This window comes from Pseudochaenichthys georgianus, chromosome 13 (assembly GCF_902827115.2).
Source record: "Pseudochaenichthys georgianus chromosome 13, fPseGeo1.2, whole genome shotgun sequence".
Taxonomy (NCBI): domain Eukaryota; kingdom Metazoa; phylum Chordata; class Actinopteri; order Perciformes; family Channichthyidae; genus Pseudochaenichthys; species Pseudochaenichthys georgianus.
In genome coordinates, this window is record NC_047515.1 from 3,308,241 (window position 1) to 3,331,601 (window position 23,361).

Below are 23,361 nucleotides of genomic sequence, written 5' to 3' on the forward strand. Positions count from 1 at the left end.
CCCAAACACCGCCACCCCTCGGCGGCCCGCAAGTGCCAGAGGACCTCTGCAAAACAGAGCCTGCCCAGGTATATTTAAAAAAGTACCCAACTCGCCTGTACAGTGGGGTAAGGCGCTCATTTTGCAGCTCATGGTTTCAAAACAGAGATTGGCTGGAATATTCATGTAAAAAAGATGCCATCTTCTGCTATGCATGTAGACATTTCAGTTCAAGTAAGTCAGATGCCTTCACCACAACTGGCTACAACAACTGGCACCATGCTCTTATAGGCTACGTGATAAGGGACTGGGAAGGCATAATCAAGCAAAGAGCACATAGATCCATAGATCTCTTAATGTTGCTCTCAAAGTGCACCAGTGCATCTTCCCGGGGGAGCATGCCCCCGGACCCCCCCAGGAGGAGGTGAGGACCCCCATAGATGGTGTTAGGTACACTCCCCACTTATAAAAATAGCACTTTACCACTGCACCCTCTCTAATCTCAGATGCACCCTTAGTCATTTTGTTCTGGAACCGGGCCTGTTTAGATGTAGCACAAAATGAAAATGAGAACATTGCACAGTATAAATCTATTCTAGTAGACCTCAACAATGGAATTATGATCGGTAGAAATGCCAATGACATGGGACCTTTAATTAGATGTATTACCTCAACAGATTTAACATAACTCTATGAGTTTAGTTGAAAGCAATAATATTAAGCTTAAATAATAATAACAAAATAATAGGTTCAACTTGAAAATACATAGATGTGTTATGAAACAAAACTAATCCCATACACACTTTGGGAACCTTTTACAAAATGTGTGGATGCAATAACTGAGAAAATTAATAAGATGCACGGTGAGCCACTATGCACGTGTGCTATGTGCACAACTATGCAAGCGTAGCCTAACAGTTAGCTACATAGCTAGCAGTGAGTGAGCATTCAGACACCGGCGCACACACTCAAACGGACTCGTGTGCCTGACTCTACCAACAGGCTTCCATGATTCTGTTTAGATATACGAGTATAAGCCATGATAGCTAATTTTATTATTTGATATGAAAATCAATGGAGGCTGAGTTAACTTTGTAGGAAAACCTACCGTCCATGAGCTGTGTTTTATTTGTTAACTTCATATTTTTCATTTCCTAAAACATTTATTTTCCTCTCATATTAACAGTGTGGATCATTGAGACAGCGTGGCGTCCAGAGTCTTCTCCCGTTTCCCACTTCCTCTGAGGGGACAGCACGGAGGGGTGGCATGAAGAAAGACCTGCACCATCTTCATCCAGGCTGGGCGTTGTTGTTATCACTGGCTCAGTGTCATTTCATTTGACCAAATGTATTTAATAGATTTTATTATTATCCACCTTTTTGTTTTATGTCCTTTTATTTAAAACATTCTTTGAGACTTCATCTTCTGGTTCACTTTCAATAAATGTAATTTGTATAATCACTCTTTTGTCTTTATTCTACATGGAAATGTTCGAGATTCCATTCAAATCTGTTGATTATTCAGATCTTCCTCAGGAATAGTATGTAGAGTTTTTAATGCTAAATATCATTTTCTCACAGGATATAGATAGTTTGTATCCATAGTGTATGAATAAATGTTTCAGCTGTTCAGACCAACATAGTAAGATGTGAGCATGGTCCTAATTGTGTTGGAATGCAGCCCCGGTCTGCTCTGTTTCATAAAGCAAATCTGCCACTTTTATATTGCAGAATTTGTTAAATTAAAGCAGTCTTTAATTGTTTGTCCTAAACATAGCAATATATGCTTTAGAAATGTAACATGTCTTTGAAAAATAATAGTATACAGTTTATATTGTACATCACCTTTAGCTTGAAAATACATAGATGTGTTTTTTTAATCTATAAAATAAATAGACAGACGGACACTTTATCAATCCCAAATTGGGAAATTGTTTAACAGCAGCAGTGTGTTCAGGTATTAACATATTTAAAGTTGGAACAAAGTATAAACTACACAACACAAGTCTAATGCACAGCAATCCATAAGATAAGTCCGATATGTTCATGAAACTCCCCAGGAGGCACCGACACTACGTGGCCGAGTGACTCCGGAGTTTGCTCATGAGTTGCACTGTACGATCTGTGTAGTGGGCTGTCACTCAAAAACTGAGTAGCCAATGAGGACACACCCCTGAAAGTCCCGCCCACCTGGGACGTTTTTGCTTGACTCGGTTTTTTTTCCTCTTAAACTCCTAGTTTTGCTTGATTCTGAGAAAGTGTTGCTTTATCTTTATGAAACAAAGCTAATCCCATACTCACTTTAGGAACCTTTTACAACATGTGTGGATGCTATAAATGAGAAAATTAATAAGATGGCTTGAGTCACAAAAACATATACTCTGATGTGCTTTTATTTGAAGCAAACATTTTTGAAAAAACGAAATGATGTGGACGTCTAGTCCAAAACAGAAAGAAAAAATGCACATTTATATATACAGCTCTCAGAAAATGTTAACAGGTAACTCTCCGCTGACAACCAGTCAGACATATGCGTTAAGCCCCTCCCACAGGGCACTCAACTATCTATCAACTTAATTATTGTAATTATAAATAACTATAAATGTATTAAATGTATCCCAAAATAATTAAAGACAATAAATCAAATAAGTCGAGATATACTACTATTTCTGACCGCTGAAGCCCTAAACATTTACATTTTTAAACCTTAGAACATATTGTCATCCATGCCCATGCACTACTTAACTTGGTACGGTCCAATTGAGCACAGTGTTAACTGATTGAGCCTCTACTTAAAGGGGACCTATCATGGAAAATGCACTTTTGTAGGTCTTTTATACATGAATATGTGTCCCCGGTGAGTCAGGGGACTCACCAAGTGTCAGAAAACACAACCCTCTCTCTTTTCCTCCATACCCAAATCTCTAAAAACGGGGCTGGAACGGATCTGATACAGACTGATACAGATTTGAAAATTCTCTGACGTCAGGAACAAGGAGCTCCGCCTATATGGGCAACTCTCCACCTATCAGGGGAATGTGGGGTTGGGCCACTGCCGGCCATTGCCGCTCGAAAGCGCTGGAGACGCTGTAGTACATATGCCAGGCCTGTAAGTGGCGCTCTAGTCTACCACAAAAGCAGCGAAGAAGACTTCCTGGCATGGTTACCATGGTTGCCCTTCTGTTTATTCTCCGCTGGGGCACTTTTTCTCCCTCCCCAAGGCAAGCGTTTGCGCCTCCTGCTCCTGTAATTCAATGCAATCCCTCCCTCGCTGTGATTCTCTCCGGTAGTCCACCAGCAGATGACAAACACTCACCTCTCCGCCTCTTCCAAGGGACGAGGGGACCGTGCGGCAGAGTTTCAGTTCATGTCCGTTAAAGTTTAAATCTTCCGGACAAAATTAGAAAAGTGCCGGTCAGAGGTCTTCTTTGTTATTTATTGAGCTTTAAAACAAATGAATAACGACTCTATATAATCATATAAGAATAAAAAACGGAGGACGGAGATATCTTTTTGTCCCCCTCTTCTCCCCGCTGCAGCCCAGCAGCTGATCTTAAAGCACGCTCCCCTCTCCTGCAGGGGGGCGTGGTCAGCTGCAGCTCACAGAATCAGCCCCCTGCAAAAACAGGGCTGGAAAGAGCAAATAGAGCGAAATGAGGCATGGCTAAAATGCAGGATCTGTTTGGTGTTTTGAAATAAAAACTATATTTATATACTTTATATAGGTATGGCCCTACAATATATTGTTCAAATATAGCATGATAGGTCACCTTTAATGCAGTAGTTATCTGTTGTTCTTTTGGAACTCCGGAACTGTGAACAAGAGGGTAAGCAGGTTACTGTGGCACACTGGAAAGTAGTTATGTTAAAGGTGGGGTAGGTAAGTTTGAGAAACCGGCTCGAGATCGCTAGAATTTGAAAATACACAACTGGAGAAAATCTGCCACTTCCTTATAGAGCCCCTCCTCCAACACACACGAACGCCAATGACGGCACGAGATAAGTTTGTGCCCCGATAGTAGGCTGACAGGCAGGTAGGCCATCATTGGTTGTACTTTTTACAGTATTACGGCTTCTACAGATGACATTTTTTTATGGATTTGTTGTCAAAGCACTTCAGATATTCATTGCTATCGGGATGTTAAGAGCATTCCATGGAATATAACAAAAAGTGTATCTCGAGCCAGTTTCTGAAACGTACCTACCCCACCTTTAAGTATGATTTAAAAATAAAACTGTGTTGAATAAAAGAATGATTTATTATTTTACAAATGCCCAGCAAAAAGTGTGCCTTTTACCATGTTCCTTATGCAAACAGTGACGACGTCTTGGTCACAGAACCAAAGTGAAATATTTAAATACCACCTTATAGTATTTGGCTGGCAGTGAGCACCCCTGACCTGCTGTTATAGAACGTCCCCGGATCCACTCCACGTTTTCTGTTTTTTTCCCTGCGTCCTTATTAAGCGCGGAACTGTAGAATCAGAGGAAATAACAGGCACAACAAACACGAAGGGCGTGCAGATTAACAGGAAAGCGCTGGTATGTGCTGAGGAATGAGGAGAACATGTGAAGGAAAGCGAGGAATTAGGACGGAGCCTGTTCATTTTCTGCACTACTGCTGCGTTTCTGGAGCATCCGCAGCTCTACCGGAGGATGCTGCACCTCCGTCCGCTGCTGTAATCTGTGCAGTCCCCTCGGCTGCCTCTCCCCGTGCATCCTGCAGCGGGTGACAGGTGCAGCATGATGCGTGGACAGGAAGGTTTTCCCTGAGCAAGGATTTCTCTGCCTCCTCCAGTCCGCATCACCGCTGACTCCTGTTAGCCGCAAAGCAGGGGGAAACACTGATCATCTCTCCACTGTTGAATTATTTACCAGAATCTGTTCCTGAACATCAGCTGGTGTCTTTGTTTTACACCCTCCTGTACATGATTTTAAACCCGGGATTGAAGTGGCGTTGATACGGATTGATGGCCAGGCGTCCCGCATTTCCTCAACAGGGGGATGCACCCTAAAATAACCCCGGTTCCAAATGTTAAGCGCGCACATTCATTTATGGTGCATAATATTATTTACATTTGTTTTGACTATTTTATGCCGAATTATCCCTGCAGCTTTCAGCGCATCGCAAACCGAGGGAGCCCTGAATCTGTGACACGGATCTCCGGAACCCCCCCTCCACCTGTCCCCCGGACTTTTTGATGGCTTATGTGTTCCGGAGATGGAGGGTGTTACTGGTGCTGAACGTGCTCACCGTGGCCGGGTTCATCACTTTCTGGGCCAAGTGCAACACCCGCAGCAGCGTCCCGACCGCCGCCGGCCCGGAGGCTGCTGCGGACGGGAGGAGGGCCCCGGGGAACGGGACCTCGCTGGGGCCCGGCATCAGCCATGAGGTGCTGCTGAAAAGGCTCAGCTCTCTGGAGGATGTGGTGTACCGGCAATTAAACGGTAACCTTAATATTAATGTTGTCCTTGGCTCACATTTCTAAATGTTTCCATGTCGCGATAAGAGGTTAACCACCAAAACAACATGGATAGTTTCACACTACTTCTCATGTCATTGTCAAGTATAGCCTATAGTTCATCAATTAGATTAAAGTAATATTCTCGCTTTGAACTAACCTAAAACAATTACTCAAATATGTTAGCATGATACACTTAAAGTCAATTAATTAATTTCAATTTTGTTTTGTTGTCTTGTTGAATTATTCACAAGAAAAATGTATATTAACTAGTTTAACTAAATGCTGGGTGTTTTATTTAAACTTGAGCTTCTGGTGTCATTACGTGCTTCCATTAAACATCTGAAATTATTTCAAAACAGAATCCTGACTAATTCTAAACTTCGACATACCAGTAAGTGAAAATACATATATTCCTCTCTTAACTAAAGTCATTCTACATGTTTAACTTTTTTGACTGAAAACTTAAAGGTGGGGTAGGTAAGTTTGAGAAACCGGCTCGAGATACACTTTTTGTTATATTTCATGGAGTGCTCTTAACATCCTGATAGCAATGAATATCTGAAGTGCTTTGACAAAAAATCCATTAAAAAATGTCATCTGTGGAAGCCGTAGTACTGTAAAAAGCACGACCAATCATCTGAGCCGGCCCGGCTAAAATAACTGGATGGCCTACCTGCCTGTCAGCCTTCCATCTGTGCACAAACTGATCTCGTGCCCTCATTGGTCATGTGCGCGTTCGTGTGTGTTGGAGGAGGGGCTCTGTAAGGAAGTGGCAGATTTTTTCCGGCTGTGTATTTTCAAATTCTAGCGATCTCGAGCTGGTTTCTCCAAAATTACATACCCCACCTTTAAGTTTAATTTTGTGTACATAAAGTCTATTGAACCTAAATGCCCAAAAGATCATTAACACATGGGATAATGAGTTGGAATTAGGTTGGCTTTGAAGGTAACCCATTTTGGTGATATATGAACAGTCAAACCAGGACAACACAAAGGTTACACTGAAATAACATGTCAACCTGGTTTTTCCTCAAGGGGTCTGCAAGAGTTCTCCCCCTCGGGCCCTGACATGAAGGCCCAATTCCAAACCACACCCTACCCACTCTCAGCTAAATGAGGCTCTCTTCTTTCAGGTGGAGGGTGTAAAAACAGCATCTCTTGGATTAAAAATATCCAAATAAAACCCACAAATCTTTTATGGCATATATTTTTTGTAAACATATTTTTGTTTTAAAATCTGATGTTTATAAGCTGCTTAGTTTTTGCAAAAGTCAGTTTAAATATACACAACTTTTACCGTTTTCTACACACGAGTAAATTATCCTAAGTTTAAACAAATACGAGGTAACTCTGTATGAAGGTATTAAATGGCTCTTGTTGTGCAGTTTATCAGTGAATGTTTCCACGGAACTGTTTGTACACAGCGTGTTCCATGACGGACACACACAGCGTTGGTCGGTCAGGTAGTGAAGCAGGTGAAGTCAGGTGATGCAGATTCTCCGTTGGAGGGCTTGATAACCCACTCCCCTTCCACACTCATTGGTTTGGAACAGCACTTAATGTGGCGGACCCGCCGTGAGAACGCGCAAATAGAGCGGTAGTGTGAAGGGGGCGGTCTGGAATTGGGCCGAAAATGTCATACTGCAGAAGTAATGATATGTGTCCAACTTCTCACAGTACAAAGCAGATATCTGCTTTGACCCTTTTAGCATGTGTGATGAAATTGTCTGTTAAAATAGTCAACCTTGGTTTAATGTGGATGAGGCAAATGAATAAAAAATTAGAGGGTGTATAACATTTCTGAAAAGGATAATATTTTGCCTTTTTTCCCAAGAGATGTTTGTTTTCAATTGACTAAAGTAAAATCCCCTATGCAGATAACTTTCAAAACCAATAACAAAAAGTATTGTAGCTAATGTTTTCCTGAAGAGCATCCTTCCTTTAGCGGGGAGATCAGGGTCGAAAGCAGAGCAGCTTTTCGGGATGCAGTGCCTTCAGCAGGATGTTTGCCAACAGGCATGATCACAGCTTATCACGTTGAACGATAGTCACTTCACTTCCACCCACAAATACACTTAGTCACACTAGGAAGAGTCATATTAATCCCTTATTTGAAATGGTAGAATGTTTGAAGCTAGCAGAATTCAGCCTAGAAATGGAAATGTTTTTCTCTTTAATCTTTAAAGAAAGTGAGTTTTCAACACTGAATATGGGAAATACTGACCTTAGTAAAAGTTAAAAATAGCAATATGCCTATTTTACACATTGCACAGTAGCTACAGTGTGGATATGGGAATTGATATGAACTCTTATTTGTTACGGTCAAAGTATGACTACAAGTAAGGAAGCTCAGTTTATTAAATGTTTGCTTTGTTCCCAACAGGAAGTAAACCTGATTAAATAATTGTGTTCGACAATCTCAAACTATCAATTCTCCTGAAAAACACATTTTGAATCAGAATATTAAACATTGAAATTGAGTAAGTTTGAAAATATATATAAATGCTATACAGTAAAATTTGATTCCAATGTACTTTATCTAAATGTTAACTTAAAAACTGGAGACTGAAGAGGTTTTTCACATACTGGCAATATGTACTTACCTTTAGAGAACAGAGATATTCATGTACAAACAGAACAGCAGAAACATTTTAACACAAATCAAGCAGAACATTTACGGTTCTCTTTAATCAGCTACGCTGCAGACTCTTCCAGAAGCTCCATCAGGCGGGAGGACGGCTTCCGTCTAACTTCAACGTGGTGCTGTTTAACAGACATGTCAATTATTGTAGCGAACACACATAACTGTAAGTACAGAAAGAAATTGGAAACACAGATTATGCCTTAAAGGGGACCTATCATGGAAAATGCACTTTGTGATGTCTTTTATACATACATATGTGTCCCTGGTGCGTCGGGGAACTCACGCAGCGTCAGAAAATAAAACCCTCTCTCTTTTCCTCCGTACCCACATCTTTTAAAAACGGGTGAACAACGAGCGGATACAGATTCCATCCGAACTGAGGTCAAATCGACAGCGGACCCACAGAAAGTTGCTATCAGGAAAAATGCCTGACGTGTTGCGGACGTAATCTCGTCTACATTAGCAAGCCTCGCTAACGCTCAGAGCTAACCTGTACTGGAGAGCACATGTGTTTAAAAAGCAGGAAATAAAAAAAGGAACTCACCTTGTGATAAACCTGCAAGAGAAAAAGCATTTGAGCTCCATACTGCTTCAGAAATAATCCTTGACGTGGTTTAAACAGGATGGCGTTTTATCACAACCGAATGTAACTTTATCTCCGGTAGAATTCTGATCAGGCATTAGCTCCGCCTCCTCTTCGTTTATTTTGTTCAAGCTAAGGACCCAAGATCCGCGTTTCTCTAACAGGGCTTCAAAAGAGGGGTTTGAGCAGTATGATATCTCATTCACACCAACGCAACTCCGGTTCAAGCTCCGTGCTAGAGCTTTTCAGGTTCAGAACCGGTTCTTCGGTTTGGCTCCGGCTCTTTTCACACCGCCCAGAGTCCGACTGGTGCTGCGTCATTGCGTCATCGTTTGCGTCATGACGTAACCGTTTGCGTGCCTGCTTCATAAAGCCAAACCGCGCGGAAACCCCTCACAGCTCACACCGACAACAACAACAATGGCCGATTGTCTTGAAGAAATGGGACGATTTTACTACCAACTTTACAGTCGTTACATGCTACATTCAAAACTGCTTTACAATCGTAATCATCAACTTCAATGACGATTCCGATTCCCCCTGCCCCCGCCTCGACATAAGCGTGACGTATGCGGTGCTTTTGCTCTAGCCGGACAATTTTTTGGTGCTTGAAACTAACCGGATTCCGGAGCTAAGAGGCTGCTCCGCTGCGGTGTGAACAGGAAAACCCAGTGCTTTTCAAGCTCCAGCTCCGAACCGGCCCTGAAACACCATTGGTGTGAATGAGGTATGAGCAGTGGCGACTTGTCATTAGGGGCACAGCCCCACCTAGTGTCAGCAGAAAGTATTAAAAATAATGATTAAAAGAAAATGCAAAAAATAAATAAGAAAAAATATATAAAATATATTTTAAGATCATATTTAATCATCTGATTCGTCTGTACATTGCTGTTTTAGTCTGTGTTCTTCTAATTAGTGTCTACAGTGTGTGCCTATTGAGCTGTTTAGAGCCATGTGGGACCAAACCCGATCATGCCCCTCCCTCTCCCTGTCTAAGTGAATGGTGACTGAAAAAACTACACTGCGCTTGCTCAGAATATTTTCCTATTTAATGTGTGTGGCAAAACAAATTAATGACCATAGGGGCATTGAGCTGCCATCCCCACCATATGTCATCTTACATAATTCAGAGCTGATTGGCTGTAAGTACGTGTGCCGCGAAAAGTGTGGTGTGTGAAGAGGAGACGAGAGAGCTGCAGTGAGGCGTCATAAAACCCGGAAGTAAGCTGCGCACGGGTTCCCTCCACAAAAAAGCAATGAGATTTCTCCATAGGATTTTAGAAAATAGCTCGAAATAAGATCTGTAGGAAACAAACCTGTTAGATAAATGCACGTTTTGTTCAGCCGGATAATATCCACATGTCTACCATACTTTTATAATTTTCGAATCATAAATCTATCGATTAGATTTATGATTCGACTTTTTAAACTACAAGAAGATAAGGAGGACTTTTACAAAAAAATAATAGAGATTTTTGTCCAGAAGGATAGGCAAATGGACTTAATCTTCAAGTCAAGGTACTGTAAGACCACCGTTTTATTGAAAATGGGATCTTACTAAGAGAGAACAATTACATATTTAAATGATAAAATTACATTTTTGGGTATCCTTTTGTTGAACTGTCTGTTTCAAATTAATCGAAGCATCAGACTAAAAAAGCTTTTGAAAATAATATTATATTTTGATTTAGGTCAAAATATAATATTTGTAAACCTGAAGAGTCAGTGCCAGTGCCTCATCAGCCATGAACCTCACTGCAGAAGCTTATATATAGACATCTCAGTTTGTTGTGCCCCACCACTTGTGTACATATAAAAACGCCACTGAGTATGAGGGATGGCTACAATGGGTGAACTGTTTGGTATTTTGAAAAAAAACCTTCACAGACATGTCTTGTATAGGTATGGCCCTACAATATATGTTTAAAATATAGCATGATAGGTCCACTTTAACTTCAATTTAACCCGCTACAGAAGGAGGCACCAACAGTTCAACTTCCCAGTAGTCTTCCTGGATCACCCCTCCCCTTCTTTGTCCATGGCAGTGAATGTGACATACCCTTTTTTTAGGAATCTGGTGCCGCTATCTGTCTCAGTGTACACAGGAAATAAAAGCACACATGTGCATCACACACAGTCGGATGCATGTGAGTGAACTGACTTGACTTCCACAGTAAAGGAAAACTCAGTTTGGCGACACACTGCTTTACTACCGAGCAGTAGTGATGGCGAGATGAAGCCTTATGAAGCTTTGAAGCTTTCCAGCCAATTGGTTCGCAAAAGGGTTCATCTCATGAGGCTTCATCATGGGCTTCATTTGAACACAAACCCCCCTGTTGGTCAAAGTGTGTACAACAGGCAGATTGGACATCTCAACAGTGTGCTCTATCTCATACCAAGTTCCCATTGAGTAAAGCCTTAGAATAACTCTAAACAACGAACATTAAATCATATTTTCATGTTAACAATATTGTTTTTATTCCAGTTGAATGATTGTGATTGAAAAGCCTAAGGAGGCTGGTAAACATTGCAAAGAGGGATTTGTATTCCTTAATAATATTCTTAAACGTAACCATTTTGTAGCCTGAGAAAGGCCAAACCATATCAAAGAATACATTAACTACATTGTCTCATTTAGCTGTAGCTTTTATAAACAACAACAAAGACATATTGTTCAGTCGTTGAACCAGGGACCCTGCGGTCATGAGTCAACTCCTTTCGAGCTGAGCCACAGCACACACGCTGAATCTCACTGAAAACACTGCAACATATTTATTCATGTTTTTATTCCTACATTTATTTATGCTTGTATCTATTTATACTTATGACATGTTCCGACCTCTATATGAGTGAGGGTCTGAGCTCTCTTGATTCCATCGTGTCACCGGGCCCGCCGGGTACAGGAGGGGTAATATGGTTCTTAGTATACATCCATGGGTATTATGAGCGTTGTGGTTCAACGGTTCAACCGATCTGAATCGCTTCGTGAAGCAGTCACGTGGTATCGACAGGCAGCGAGGCTTCGTTTGTCATCGGTGACGTCACTGGCCCAAAACGATACAAGCCTCGATACAAGCTTCACAAAAAGCTTCGGGGATTACTCGACACACGCTCCGAAGCCTCAGCGCAATACATAACATCACTACCGAGCAGCATTTGAAAATGTAGCGCGAACACCACCAACAAAAAAACTCTTCTGAACTACTAGTGCCCCACTGCCACATGTTTTATTCAAAATTGTGAATTTCGCCAGCTGTTAACTAATTTGAAGCAACTACTAAACCACAAAGTATTACATGTTGTGTGTGCCTCGTCCATGACAGCAGGCTAAATTAGCTAGCATGCTAACTTGCTAAATTGCTAAACTGAAACACTGACGTTAGCTAATGTTTGTTTGATATCCACATTAAGCTGACAAGCTAACGGGGATATACAGAGTTAATAAAGAACAAACATATTCATATTAGACGAGGGTCCATGCTGGAACCTTCTGCTATTTTTCAAACGTCTTTACTGTGCGCAAACTCCTCATTGCCCAGGTACATTTTACTAGCTTTTCACAGGTTAGGTCAACACATTACTTTAGTTAACATTTACTTGGTGCCATGATTTAAATGTGCTTATCAAAATGAAGATACAAAATAAATCGTTTTTATCAGTGAACCTGTACATGGAAGGTTTTGTGAATCTGGGCCACTACTTGTCATAATGTGAATTCAGCTCAAATGTTCAGGTGTTTGGACAGCCACTGTCGACATCCTTATGTTCATGTGAGGCTGAGCTGTGATGAGGAGGCGATCAGCTGTGAGCCACAGAGAGCATTACTAAGAGAGTGACTCAGCCCGACTAAAGGATCCTGACATGTAATCTCCTCTCGTTTGCCTCCCCCAGGTCTGTCCAAGTCTCTGGGCCTGATAGAGGGCTTCGGGGGTCGGGGTAAGGGCGGCCACCCCGCGACGCTGGCCCCCGCTGAGGAGAGCGACGCCAAATACCTTTGGGAGAAGTATGGCTACAACGCATACCTGAGTGAAAGGATCTCTCTGGACCGGAACATACCGGATTTCCGGCCTGCCAAGTGAGTAGATGCACGTTAAATTACACTTTTAAGGTTGTTTCACAACAATAACATAAATTAGAGGAAGACAAGGACATATTTCAGTTTTAGGTCTGAAATACACACATGAATAAATAAACACATACATTTTTTACAGAGCAGTGTCAGAGCAAAGTCAAGTGTGGTTGCTGATGGCCCATTCCACACTTCCTTTCCTCTACTTCTGGGGCCCTTGCTTGGGCCATACTCATCTTCGAACATTGCCTTGATTGTGATCATTACTACACATTTAGAACGTTTTCTGATGCCAAATGGGCCAGTGGCGACGAGTGATACGACTTATAGACCCTTCCAACTCCTTGCTTAGAGTACACCAATGTTCAAACTCAACCTTCATATTAAGCTCAACTGCACATCGTCATCGTGGCACCTTGCACTACGGTCTTTCAGCATGTTTGGTTACCCATGACTGTTCTGAGGTTTGAGTCAGATACCAGTGTCCCTCACCAGGAGTTCTGTGAAGATTATTTTGAATCCTTGAAAGGTTTCGTAGGATGAGATCTAAAATGGAAACATTAGCTTTTAAATCCAGACCGCCAATGAATTAAACGTTTACTGAGATATGGGATCAGAGGTTGCGTTAACTGAATATTTTCTGCCTATGACGGATTTTTTTTAACAATCTGAAAAATCTGAAAGCAGTCCGTCATTTTGACAGATTAGAACAAACTCGGAACAGCGCCAAAGTTTCCCCGCAGCAAGGCTCCGGTGTTATGCTCTCCCCCCCCCACCCCCGTTGACAGTTCACGACCGTGCTCTTTTTATTTTACTTTATCAACAACAAATACATCTATGTGCATTTGTCAATATTAATCAAATATTGGTTACTTAAATACTGGGTACAATACTGATCCACATCAAATCAGCATATCATTTGATGTCTATGTAAAAAATGAGCTATGAGTTATATTTGCTTTCTAAATGTAGCGAAGTCGAGGTATATGCAGCATAAAATTGAAATTTGCAATGAAGGTACAAGTATCTGAAAATGGTACTTAAGAAATATACTTGAGTTGATCTTCTTACTTACAGATTCCACCACTGGAAATAAGATAATATATATTACACAGATAAATATGAACCAATGGAAGTAGGTTGTTTCTTCTCCAACTCTTTCAGCTCAACCCTCCTCACCCTGGAGGCTGAGTGGAGTGTGCCGAGCTTCACTGGCATGGAAAGGTTTTTCTGAACAGATGGTGATCTATGTTTGCGTGTCTTTGTGCAGATGCAGAAAGGCCAACTTCCCAAGAGATCTCCCCCAGATCTCCCTCATTTTCATCTTCATCAACGAGGCTCTGTCGGTGATCCTGCGCTCAGTCCACTCAGCTGTCAATCACACGCCGGCTCACCTGCTCAAAGAAATCATCCTGGTGGATGACAACAGCGATGACGGTCAGTGGAAATGTTTCTATCCCAAGAGCCAGAAGTGTGGCTTTTAATCGTTCTGATTATACCTGTTAGTGTAATCTGTAAGGAAAATACAGTATGTGCTAGTAGAGGCAGACGGGGAGACTTCAACACAACAGGAGTGGGAAATAAAGCTCCCAGCATGCCTTTTGATTTCAAACATGGCCAGCACCATTCAGAATCAGAATGCTTTATTTATCCTTGGGGAAATTGGGGTTTGTGACGGCTGCTTAATTTCAGATAGAGATAAAATAAAAAATAAATACAAATGTAATAGAAATATTTATATAAAGTCAGTTCATTTAGAATATACAAGATCAAATTAAACAAAGATATTTTAATAAACATTAGAAGTCAAATCAAACCCATCCCCCGCTCCCCCCAAATGTTTCCAAGTTTTGTTAGCATTGCTTTTCCTTTATATCTGACGTCTCGCCACAGATTTAGCAACAGATTCAGATCTTCAGGGAATGAGCTTTACATTTAAATATTGAGATCTATTCATTTGTAGTGCGTATATAATCCCATGCTGTTCACAGCCTCCCTGCTAACAGCATGTGGTCTCTTCCAAGAGGTCATTTCCCTTACCACAACAGACACAACCACTCAGCCTTTTTTGGAAATGAACTTGCAAAGACGTCAACACAAACTAATCGGTGGCTTAAAAGGAGTAGATTGCCATTTTGGGATAAATACTTATTTTTCTTGCCAAGAGTTAAATAAGATCGATTCCACTCTGTCTTTACGGTCAACGTGCAAAAAAAAGAAAGAAGAGATCTGCTGCTTCAGGCTGTCACAGAGACGATAGAAAACATATAAAATGGGACCCGGCCAGACAATACATGTGTGTCTGTGGGATACACTTCTAAATCATGGTGCTAATGAGGCTAACGTCAATCGTTGAGGTATATTGTTGGAATGTTACAAGTCGTATATGTAGGTGCTACCCGTGGCGGCTTGTGGAAAATATTTTAGGTGGGGCTGTGGAAATGGTGACCAAACCATACTAGGGGGGTCCGGGGGGATGCTCCCCCGTAAAAAAAAAATTGAGAAAAGACCCCTTAAATGATGACTTCTGGGATGTTAGAGGGGGGGGGGGGGGGGGGGGGGAAAGGACAAATTGAGGCGTAAATATATGAGAAGACTGATCAATACCTCCATAATCTTCAGTGTGGTTAGCTATGAATCTTCCATAACTTCCAAACACCTTGTCCTGGACATAGTTTCTACAGCATAACAGTACAGTAGGCCCACACAAACTGCAGAACACCGGGGCTTTGGGAACAGTCAAATGATTTAATTCCCATTTAACCTGTTAAGGGCCTTTTCCCCCCCGTTTCTTTTCTCACAAAACTGTGTCTCAGGGCTTCTTAAAATGTAATAAACTATTCATGTGTCCTACTCTTTTAACGGTAAGAAACTCAGCTCACTGATTATATGAACCATGTTTACCGAAACAAAACACAAGTCTCACAAGCGTCTAGATAAGCCCTGAGCGAAAAAATGCTAACGCACTCTAGGTATAAATCAATCGATATACTTATCGGATATGCACAAACAAGCTTAGCTAACATGCTGAGATTCCACAGATTCTAGAAATATCAATCAATCAATCAATCAATCAATCAATCAATCAATCAATCAATCAATCAATCAATCAATCAATCAATCAATCAATGATTGATAGAAATATAAGTATCATCACTGAGCGATCAGAACTCGTGACAGTGGAAGCAAATACAGACATCACACGATGTAGCTTTAGGTAGCAAAACACAGAGATATGCTCACCTTTTGCTGTTATTCTGATCAAAAACAAGAAACACGCGGCTGAAGGTTAATCCATAGGTTAATCCAATGTGTCTGTCACTTTGAACAAATTATTGATAATCCACAATTTCATTTTTATGTCAAAAACGGAGTTTTCACATTAGCTGCTAATGATAGCTTCCAGAGTGTATGACAGCTTCCTGTTTTGTCTACTTGGATACGAGTCCAAACAACTCACAGACTGCACCGGGCGCTGACGTAGGCGCCCTGTGACCATCAGATTTGACGACACTGATTGGCTGAAATTATGTTTCAGCGCCATAGTTTAAAGATAGCAACAGTTGGCTTCTGCTGCACTTGCTGCACTCTCATCAGGCCAGGCAGGAAACATGTGACTTATCAGTAACTTTCAGTGATGCAAATTAGTCGCTTTTCGGCGCCTCCAGCTTTTTTAATGCTGATTTGGGTGACTTTGTATCATTTGTACGGTCCTCGGAGGATGTTGTAAAAATTGGAAGGAAAAAGGTTCCCCACCCCTGCTGTAAATAATAATAAAAACCCTTGATTTATAACTTAACATCTCTGTCTCCTATTGATCTGAGTATATTATAAAGAATAGCCAGTTAATTGAAGCATTATAGCGCAGGCCTTTGTCAGATGGTATATTACGCTGTTTTTTTTCTGCTTCGAATAGTTCTCTCTTTTTTCACAATGTGTTTGCATCACTGAACTTTAGACATCGTAACACAATTTTAAACGAGATTTTATTGTAGATTATACATTTTACTGATACCAATTATATAATATTTACCTTGTTTATTAAAAATAAAATAAAAACTATATATTTTAAATATATATATTTTTAATGTGGGAAGAGGGGGGGGCGGCGCCCCTAGCGCCCCTATGGGCCGGCCGCCACAGGGTGCTACATTGAAATATATAATGCTGGCAAACCAAGGAAATCCCAGTTTAAGTGATAGCCTACTACCTTATGGGACATCGATCCCTATTGGTCTTAATTCATCTGATATTGACGCTGTAGTCTGCTTGACATCATGTGTGGACTCCTTATAGATAAAGAAAATGCTTCTTTTTTTTATCTGACTCGCGAAGACAATACAATTTGTATTTACCGCGATTCACATGAAAGCAGATATTTTCACCCAATAAGGAGCGTGGCCATATCGTAGAGGTAAAGACTGGATGGGTTGCTCTCACGGCTCCTGTGGTTCATAACAAAGTAGCATTATTGTTGCTAATCATTAGCATGCTGATTCGTTTCTCCCTGTTGTGTTGCTGTATGAGACAAAGGCATTACAATTATAATATGACTTCATTGTCATTGCAAGGCGATGAGCATCTCCTTGGAAAAAGTCCTGGTCATGTTTTTGAGGAGCGGCATTTGTCGAGGTGACTGATGGTGTCGAATTGCTGCGGGGCAGAGAGACAGATAGTGGCGGAGCACCACGATTGGATGTCACAGGCGAGATGTCCCCGTCTAATTTATTGGGCTGGGCCTGCCAAACCTGGCTTTGTGAGATGAGGTCGGGAGAAACGATGGGAAGGGAAGGAGAGCCAGGCAAAGCGAGAAGGAGAGGGGGGGTACAGAAACGAAGAGCAAAGAAAAATGTGGGAAATACGGATGAAACTAAAAGATGGAAAAGTTCAAGGAGTGAAAGTGTGAATATGGGCAAAGTGAAAAGGAGGGAAAAGGAAGAAGAGAGAAAATGAGATGAAGAGGCATCAGAGAATGGGAGGAGAGGCTGAAAGAGCAAAGCAGGCTATTGAGAGGGAGAGTGGAAGAGACAAAGACATGAAAAGGCTCAGAGACAGAGAGGCTTTAAGATGAATGAGGACGGACAGAGAGGAGGGGAGGGAGAGTAAGGAGGTGGGATATCAGGAAGGGGATCAGACGGAACAATACATATAACAAGGAAATGTGAAGAGAGATAAGATTGGGGAAGCTTCAAAGGATTAGACTTTATTATATTCCTCTTTTTGTCAACAAATCTCTCCAGAAAACCAACAATGTCTAACTTAATCTGTCACTCAGGACTATTTTCCATCTGCTGCCTCCTCCACTCACACCCAAGCCCTTTAGTTTTTGTATATGGTTTTATTTTGTATTTAAAAAGGATAAACCATTACCTGAAAGAAATGTGAACTGTTGTTTTGGGGAAATTGGGGACTAGTCTCAGCTGTGAGTAAGGTTTATTTCAACTTGGGATACTGGTGATCTAGCAACGTAGATTAAGAACAGACTGCTTCTAACACCAACAAAAAGATGCCAAGACTGGGGGGGGTTCCTGCGTTGGCTGAGCGGGTGGAAAATGATTCATTGTGTATTCATTTAAGTTGGTCTCAAACCACGTTTAGTTAGCTAACGTCGCCAGAAAGCTGTCTAGTAGTTTATGTAATGTTGCGCTTTAGTCCCTTTTTTAGAGTTAAATCCAGAAACCTAAATTATAAGTTGATTAGTTATTTTGTAATCAATCTGTAAAGCATGGAAGCTTTCCATGATGACTGTTACAGTATAAACATTATGCTGTTGTCAACCAGTGCTGTGCCCAAACGTTTGTTTTAACGGTTACTATAGTAAGAGCAGCCTAAAAACATTTTTCTTTAAACATTTGGTGCTTAAATAACCATTTTCAGTAGGATCTGGATGGCACACAGTATGTGGGATGTCTCAGTGATACCATACAGTACCGTTGTGATTATGACAGTCATTGCGGTGGGGCCAAGCCGTGAGCAGGGGGTTGAAGAACATTTCGTAGTTCTACAGTTTCCTGTCAGTCATTGGGACCAGAAATACTTTTTCCCATTGGAAATTGACAACAAAGGTATTTATATAAACATCAGAAGTCAAATCAAAATGTCCAATAAATGGTAGAATAAATATAATATTAAAAGTACAAATGTGCACATTATACTAATATGTAACATGTCTATTACAATATAGTGGTTTTTCAGAATGTATAACATTGAATTGCACAATGTTCAAAGGGATAAAAGACAGGGCTTTCGACATTTTAATTTCAAAGTCCCCAGATGATCCAGGTATTATCAACTTGAGTCAGGCCTTCATGCACCACTGAGAAACGTTTATCGGAATACATCTGGCCAATGTTGATTCCAGTTCTCTTTATATATCCATGGGGCTCATTGATTGGTTTGAATAGGTTTGGGTCAACAATGGAGGTGTGTGACTCAAAGGAATAAGAACACGATTTATTGTTGGTTTAGTTCTTACGATGGGGTCTGTCCAGAATAATAAAAACAGTGTGTTTGATGTTGAACCCCACACCACCACTCTTCTCCTTCACTTGAAATGCTGCCTGGCTGAGAGCCAGTCAGAGCCAGTCAGAGCCAGTCAGAGCCAGTCAGAGCCAATCAGAGCCAGTCAGAGGGGAGAGACACACACATGTCATGGTTTTGGATTTATGTTTTCATTTTCCACCTTTTATTTTTGAAATGTGTTCCTCCTTGTGTCTTGTCTGATCCTACTTCCTGTGTTTGCCTTCCTGTCTTTAGTTTCCCTGGGCTGCAGTCCAATAGTCCATTTAGCTTAGGAACCTTCCTAACCGAGTGAAATGACCCGGAAGTCCCTCAGTGGCAGCCATGATAAGTGCCGTTCGAATTATCTAGATGATAGGAAAGGAGGTTTCAAACTTCCTTTATAACCTCCTTTAGCTTAGGAACCACTGGACCTCCCTTTACGAAAGGAGAGGAGAAAATGCTGCCCCACAATGCCTTGCAGCCGCAGCATTTGCCGTCACACAACAGTCGGCCGTTCACGGACACAAACGATTATGACGGAGAAATTATATCATGAACGTTACGGTGCTTATTAAGCATTTTAAAACGTATGTGGTAAGTTGCCAAAGTGCTTTGTTTTGAACGTTCATCAGTATTATAATCAAAAAGAGAAATATGAACGTTAGTTTTTACTGAAATGATCAAATAAAGTCAACATTTCACTGAGCTGTGTGGAGTTTGTTCAACTTTTAAAAGATGTTTGAATGGTGATATACACAGTGATAGATGTTAAGGACTAAGGTTTATAATAAATACATTTGTATTGGATGGACTGTCCACTCCAAGTAGGGAATGAGTCCTTACCCCAAGTGAAGGAGTTCAAGTATCTCGGGGTCTTGTTCTCGAGTGAGGGAACAATGGAGCTTGAGATGGGCCGGAGAATCGGAGCAGCGGGAGCGGTACTGCAGTCGCTTTACCGCACCGTTGTGACGAAAAGGGAGCTGAGCCAGAAGGCAAAGCTCTCTGTCTACCGGGCCATTTTCGTTCCTACCCTCACCTATGGTCATGAAGGATGGGTCATGACCGAAAGAACGAGATCGCGGATACAAGCGGCCGAGATGGGTTTCCTCCGCCGGGTGGCTGGCGTCTCCCTTAGGGATAAGGTGAGAAGTTCGGTCATCAGGGAGGGACTCGGAGTTGAGCCGCTCCTCCTTCGCGTCGAAAGAAGCCAGTTGAGGTGGTTCGGGCACCTAGTTAGGATGCCACCTGGGCGCCTCCCTAGGGAGGTGTTCCAGGCACGTCCAGCTGGGAAGAGACCAAGGGGTAGACCTAGGACCAGGTGGAGGGATTATATCTCTTCGCTGGCCTGGGAGCGCCTTGGGACCCCCCAGTCAGAGCTGGTTGATGTCGCCAGGGAAAAGAAAGTTTGGGGCTCTCTGCTGGAACTGCTACCCCCGCGACCCGACCACGGATAAGCGGGAGAAGATGGATGGATGGACATTTGTATTGATTTTAAGATATTTTCATAGTTCATACAATCATAGGCGATGGGATCATTGGTATTAATGTGGAGCGGAGGGAGAGGGGGACGAGCATAAGTTTCACTTTCCTTTTTTATTTCAATTCCAACTTTGGTCATGAAGAATATGTTTCTCTGTTGTCCCCGTTCATAAAGCAAAGCAGCAGCATCAGAGCACGGTGCAGAGTCTCTAGATGAGTTTACAGTAGTCCCTCGTTCTTATTGAACATCCATGTTGTAGTCCGCTGTATAGAAAACTGTAGTTTCCATGGTTTCCCCACAGCAGCAGACGCACAAAATGACGTCCGCTGGCGCATCATAAACACGTCGGATAGTGAAAGTGCAGTCGATTCTCTAAAGCACCGCAGTCTCTTCTCCTAAGTCCTTTTGAATTCTCCTATCCACTATCTCTTAACCCCGTGACGTTTCACTCAGAGGTCAAGGGATAGACGATAGGGTTAGAACTTAGGAGCTGATTTTTAAACTATCTGAACGCAACCCAAGTGTGTCTGATTGTCTGATTGTGTTCACCTGTTGCCCTTGTGTTTCTGCCTCCCCTGCCCAGCTGTGTCTTGTCCTGTGATTACCGTTCTGTGTATTTAGGCCCAATCCCAAACCACGCCCTACACCTACCCCTACACACTCCCCCTCCGTGACGGAGTGAACTCTGTGGAGTGACACACGAGGCTCCCTCCTGTCAAATGGAGGGAGTAAACACAGCAGCAAGCTTTGGGACGGCCTCTCCTCTCTCCGGCAGAAACAGGAAATGCCGTAACTGCATGTAACAACGGTTTCAAATCAGCATCTCTTAGACAACACATTTAAATTAATAACTCAAATAAAACTCCAAAAATCTTTAATTGTGTTACTTTTTTGTAAAGCTCTTTTAGTTTTAAACCTGATGTTTATAAGCTTCTTAGTTTTTGCAACAGTCTGTAAATATACACAACTTTATTATAAAATGCACACATTTACCTTTTTCTAGACTAAACACAGGTTTGATCCTAAGTTAAAACATATGAGGTTATCAAGAGGTTCTTAACAGCGCAGTTTATCAGCGGATGTTTGCTGGAACTACTTGTAAACAGCTTGTTTCCTGACGGACACACACAGCGTGACTCCAGTCAGCACCGCTGCAGACTCGCTGTTTGAGGGCTTGATAGCCCCCTCCCCCTCCACACTCGTTGGTTTGGAACAGCCCTTAATGTGGCGGACCCTCCGCGCGAATGCGCAAACCGAGGGGTAGTGTGTAGGGGTAGGGTGTAGGGGGCGGTTTGGGATTGGGCCTGAGTCTTGTCTTCCCCTGTGCTCCATGTCTGTTCGTCGTCTCGTAATGTCTATGATACCTGCCTCGTCTATGCTTGTCTATGCTTGTCTATGCTTGTCCATGTCACCTGCCTGTTCCCGTCTCTACGCTTGTTCTTGTCGTGCTCCCCGCTTTTGTTTTTGTTAAGTAGTTTCTTGTTTTCCCCTGTCTTTTTTTAATAAAGCTCGCTTTTTGTTACCAAACCTTTTTTTGTATTTTTAACCTATTTTCCCCAAACCTGACAACACACTTTCACTGTCAGCAAGTCACCCGCTCTTGTGCATTGTCCACACCCACCAGAGTGTGTATGAATAATGGGTTTTTCTGTGTGTGAGAGAAAGAATACACAGCATGGGAAATTAGTGTGAAAGAAATAAAAAGAGGCAGACAGAAAGAGATGGGAACCACAAAGAGAATGAGAAATGTGTTTTTTGTGTAAAGGAATTTTTAAGTGTGTGTCGGTGGAGCAGAGGAAGAAGGAGTGTGTTGATGGAGAGATCAAAGGCAGAGCAGGCTTCATCTCGCAGGAAGCCACAGACTCTGTTTGGATTGATTTGGAGTCTGTTGCAGCTCAAACAGGGAGCAGAGCAGATTCATGTCATCTTTCCCTTTTTGAAGAGTCATCACTGCGTGTTTGTGGTGGACCTTTTGAGTTGGGTTGCATGTCTGTGTTGAGCTTCAGGATGCAACCCAGTCTCACAGAAGTTCCTGAAATGGTGTTTTGATTGGTGTGGATGTACAGATGTTCAGTTTTCTTTAGGCAAGAATAACTATTTTCAAAATAATGTTTTTCAATTGGAAGAACCCCTATGCCTGCACTGTCTTTTTGTCACGAGAGTAGGGTCTCAGGAGACTGAAGCTGTTTGGTTTTTCCGGATTGCTGGATTCAAGTAATTGTGTAGTGATTTGTATGGTGGCTCAGGGGTTAGCGTGACAGCGGCCTAAAACACTTCCATTAGGAGAAACAGCTTCAAAAACAATGCAAATTTCAAAACAGTGTGTGTGCCAAAAGACAAGATTCATCATCACCAACTTGACAACACATGCAACATTTAGAAAACATTCACCAACTTGACCAAACATGCGCAGTGTTAACCAAAAATAGTGTTATATTATTTTAACAATGTGATCGCATGACTCCTTACGGTATAATTGCAGATCAGCTGTAGACTAGCTAAGGTGGCCAACCAAGTCATTTCAAATATACTGACAAAACACTTACTGTTATGAAACCGACAGTGACAGATGATGAACTTTATCATCAGCAAGTGCGCCTGTCCCAGCTGTGTGCGTCACCTTTTGATGTCCCCTGGTTA

General features: G+C 41.9%; 1 protein-coding gene across 1 annotated transcript in view; it reads left to right on the forward strand.

The window, feature by feature from the left end:
- Positions 1 to 4,445: 4,445 nt before the first annotated feature.
- The window catches only part of galnt17 (polypeptide N-acetylgalactosaminyltransferase 17), a 67,703-nt gene continuing 48,787 nt past the window's right edge, over positions 4,446 to 23,361 (forward strand). The window contains exons 1-3 of the mRNA XM_034096800.2: positions 4,446 to 5,427; positions 12,563 to 12,746; positions 14,011 to 14,177. Of these exons, the coding sequence (XP_033952691.1) occupies positions 5,181 to 5,427; positions 12,563 to 12,746; positions 14,011 to 14,177 (598 nt within the window). The 5' untranslated portion in view covers positions 4,446 to 5,180. The remainder of the gene's footprint in view (positions 5,428 to 12,562; positions 12,747 to 14,010; positions 14,178 to 23,361) is intronic.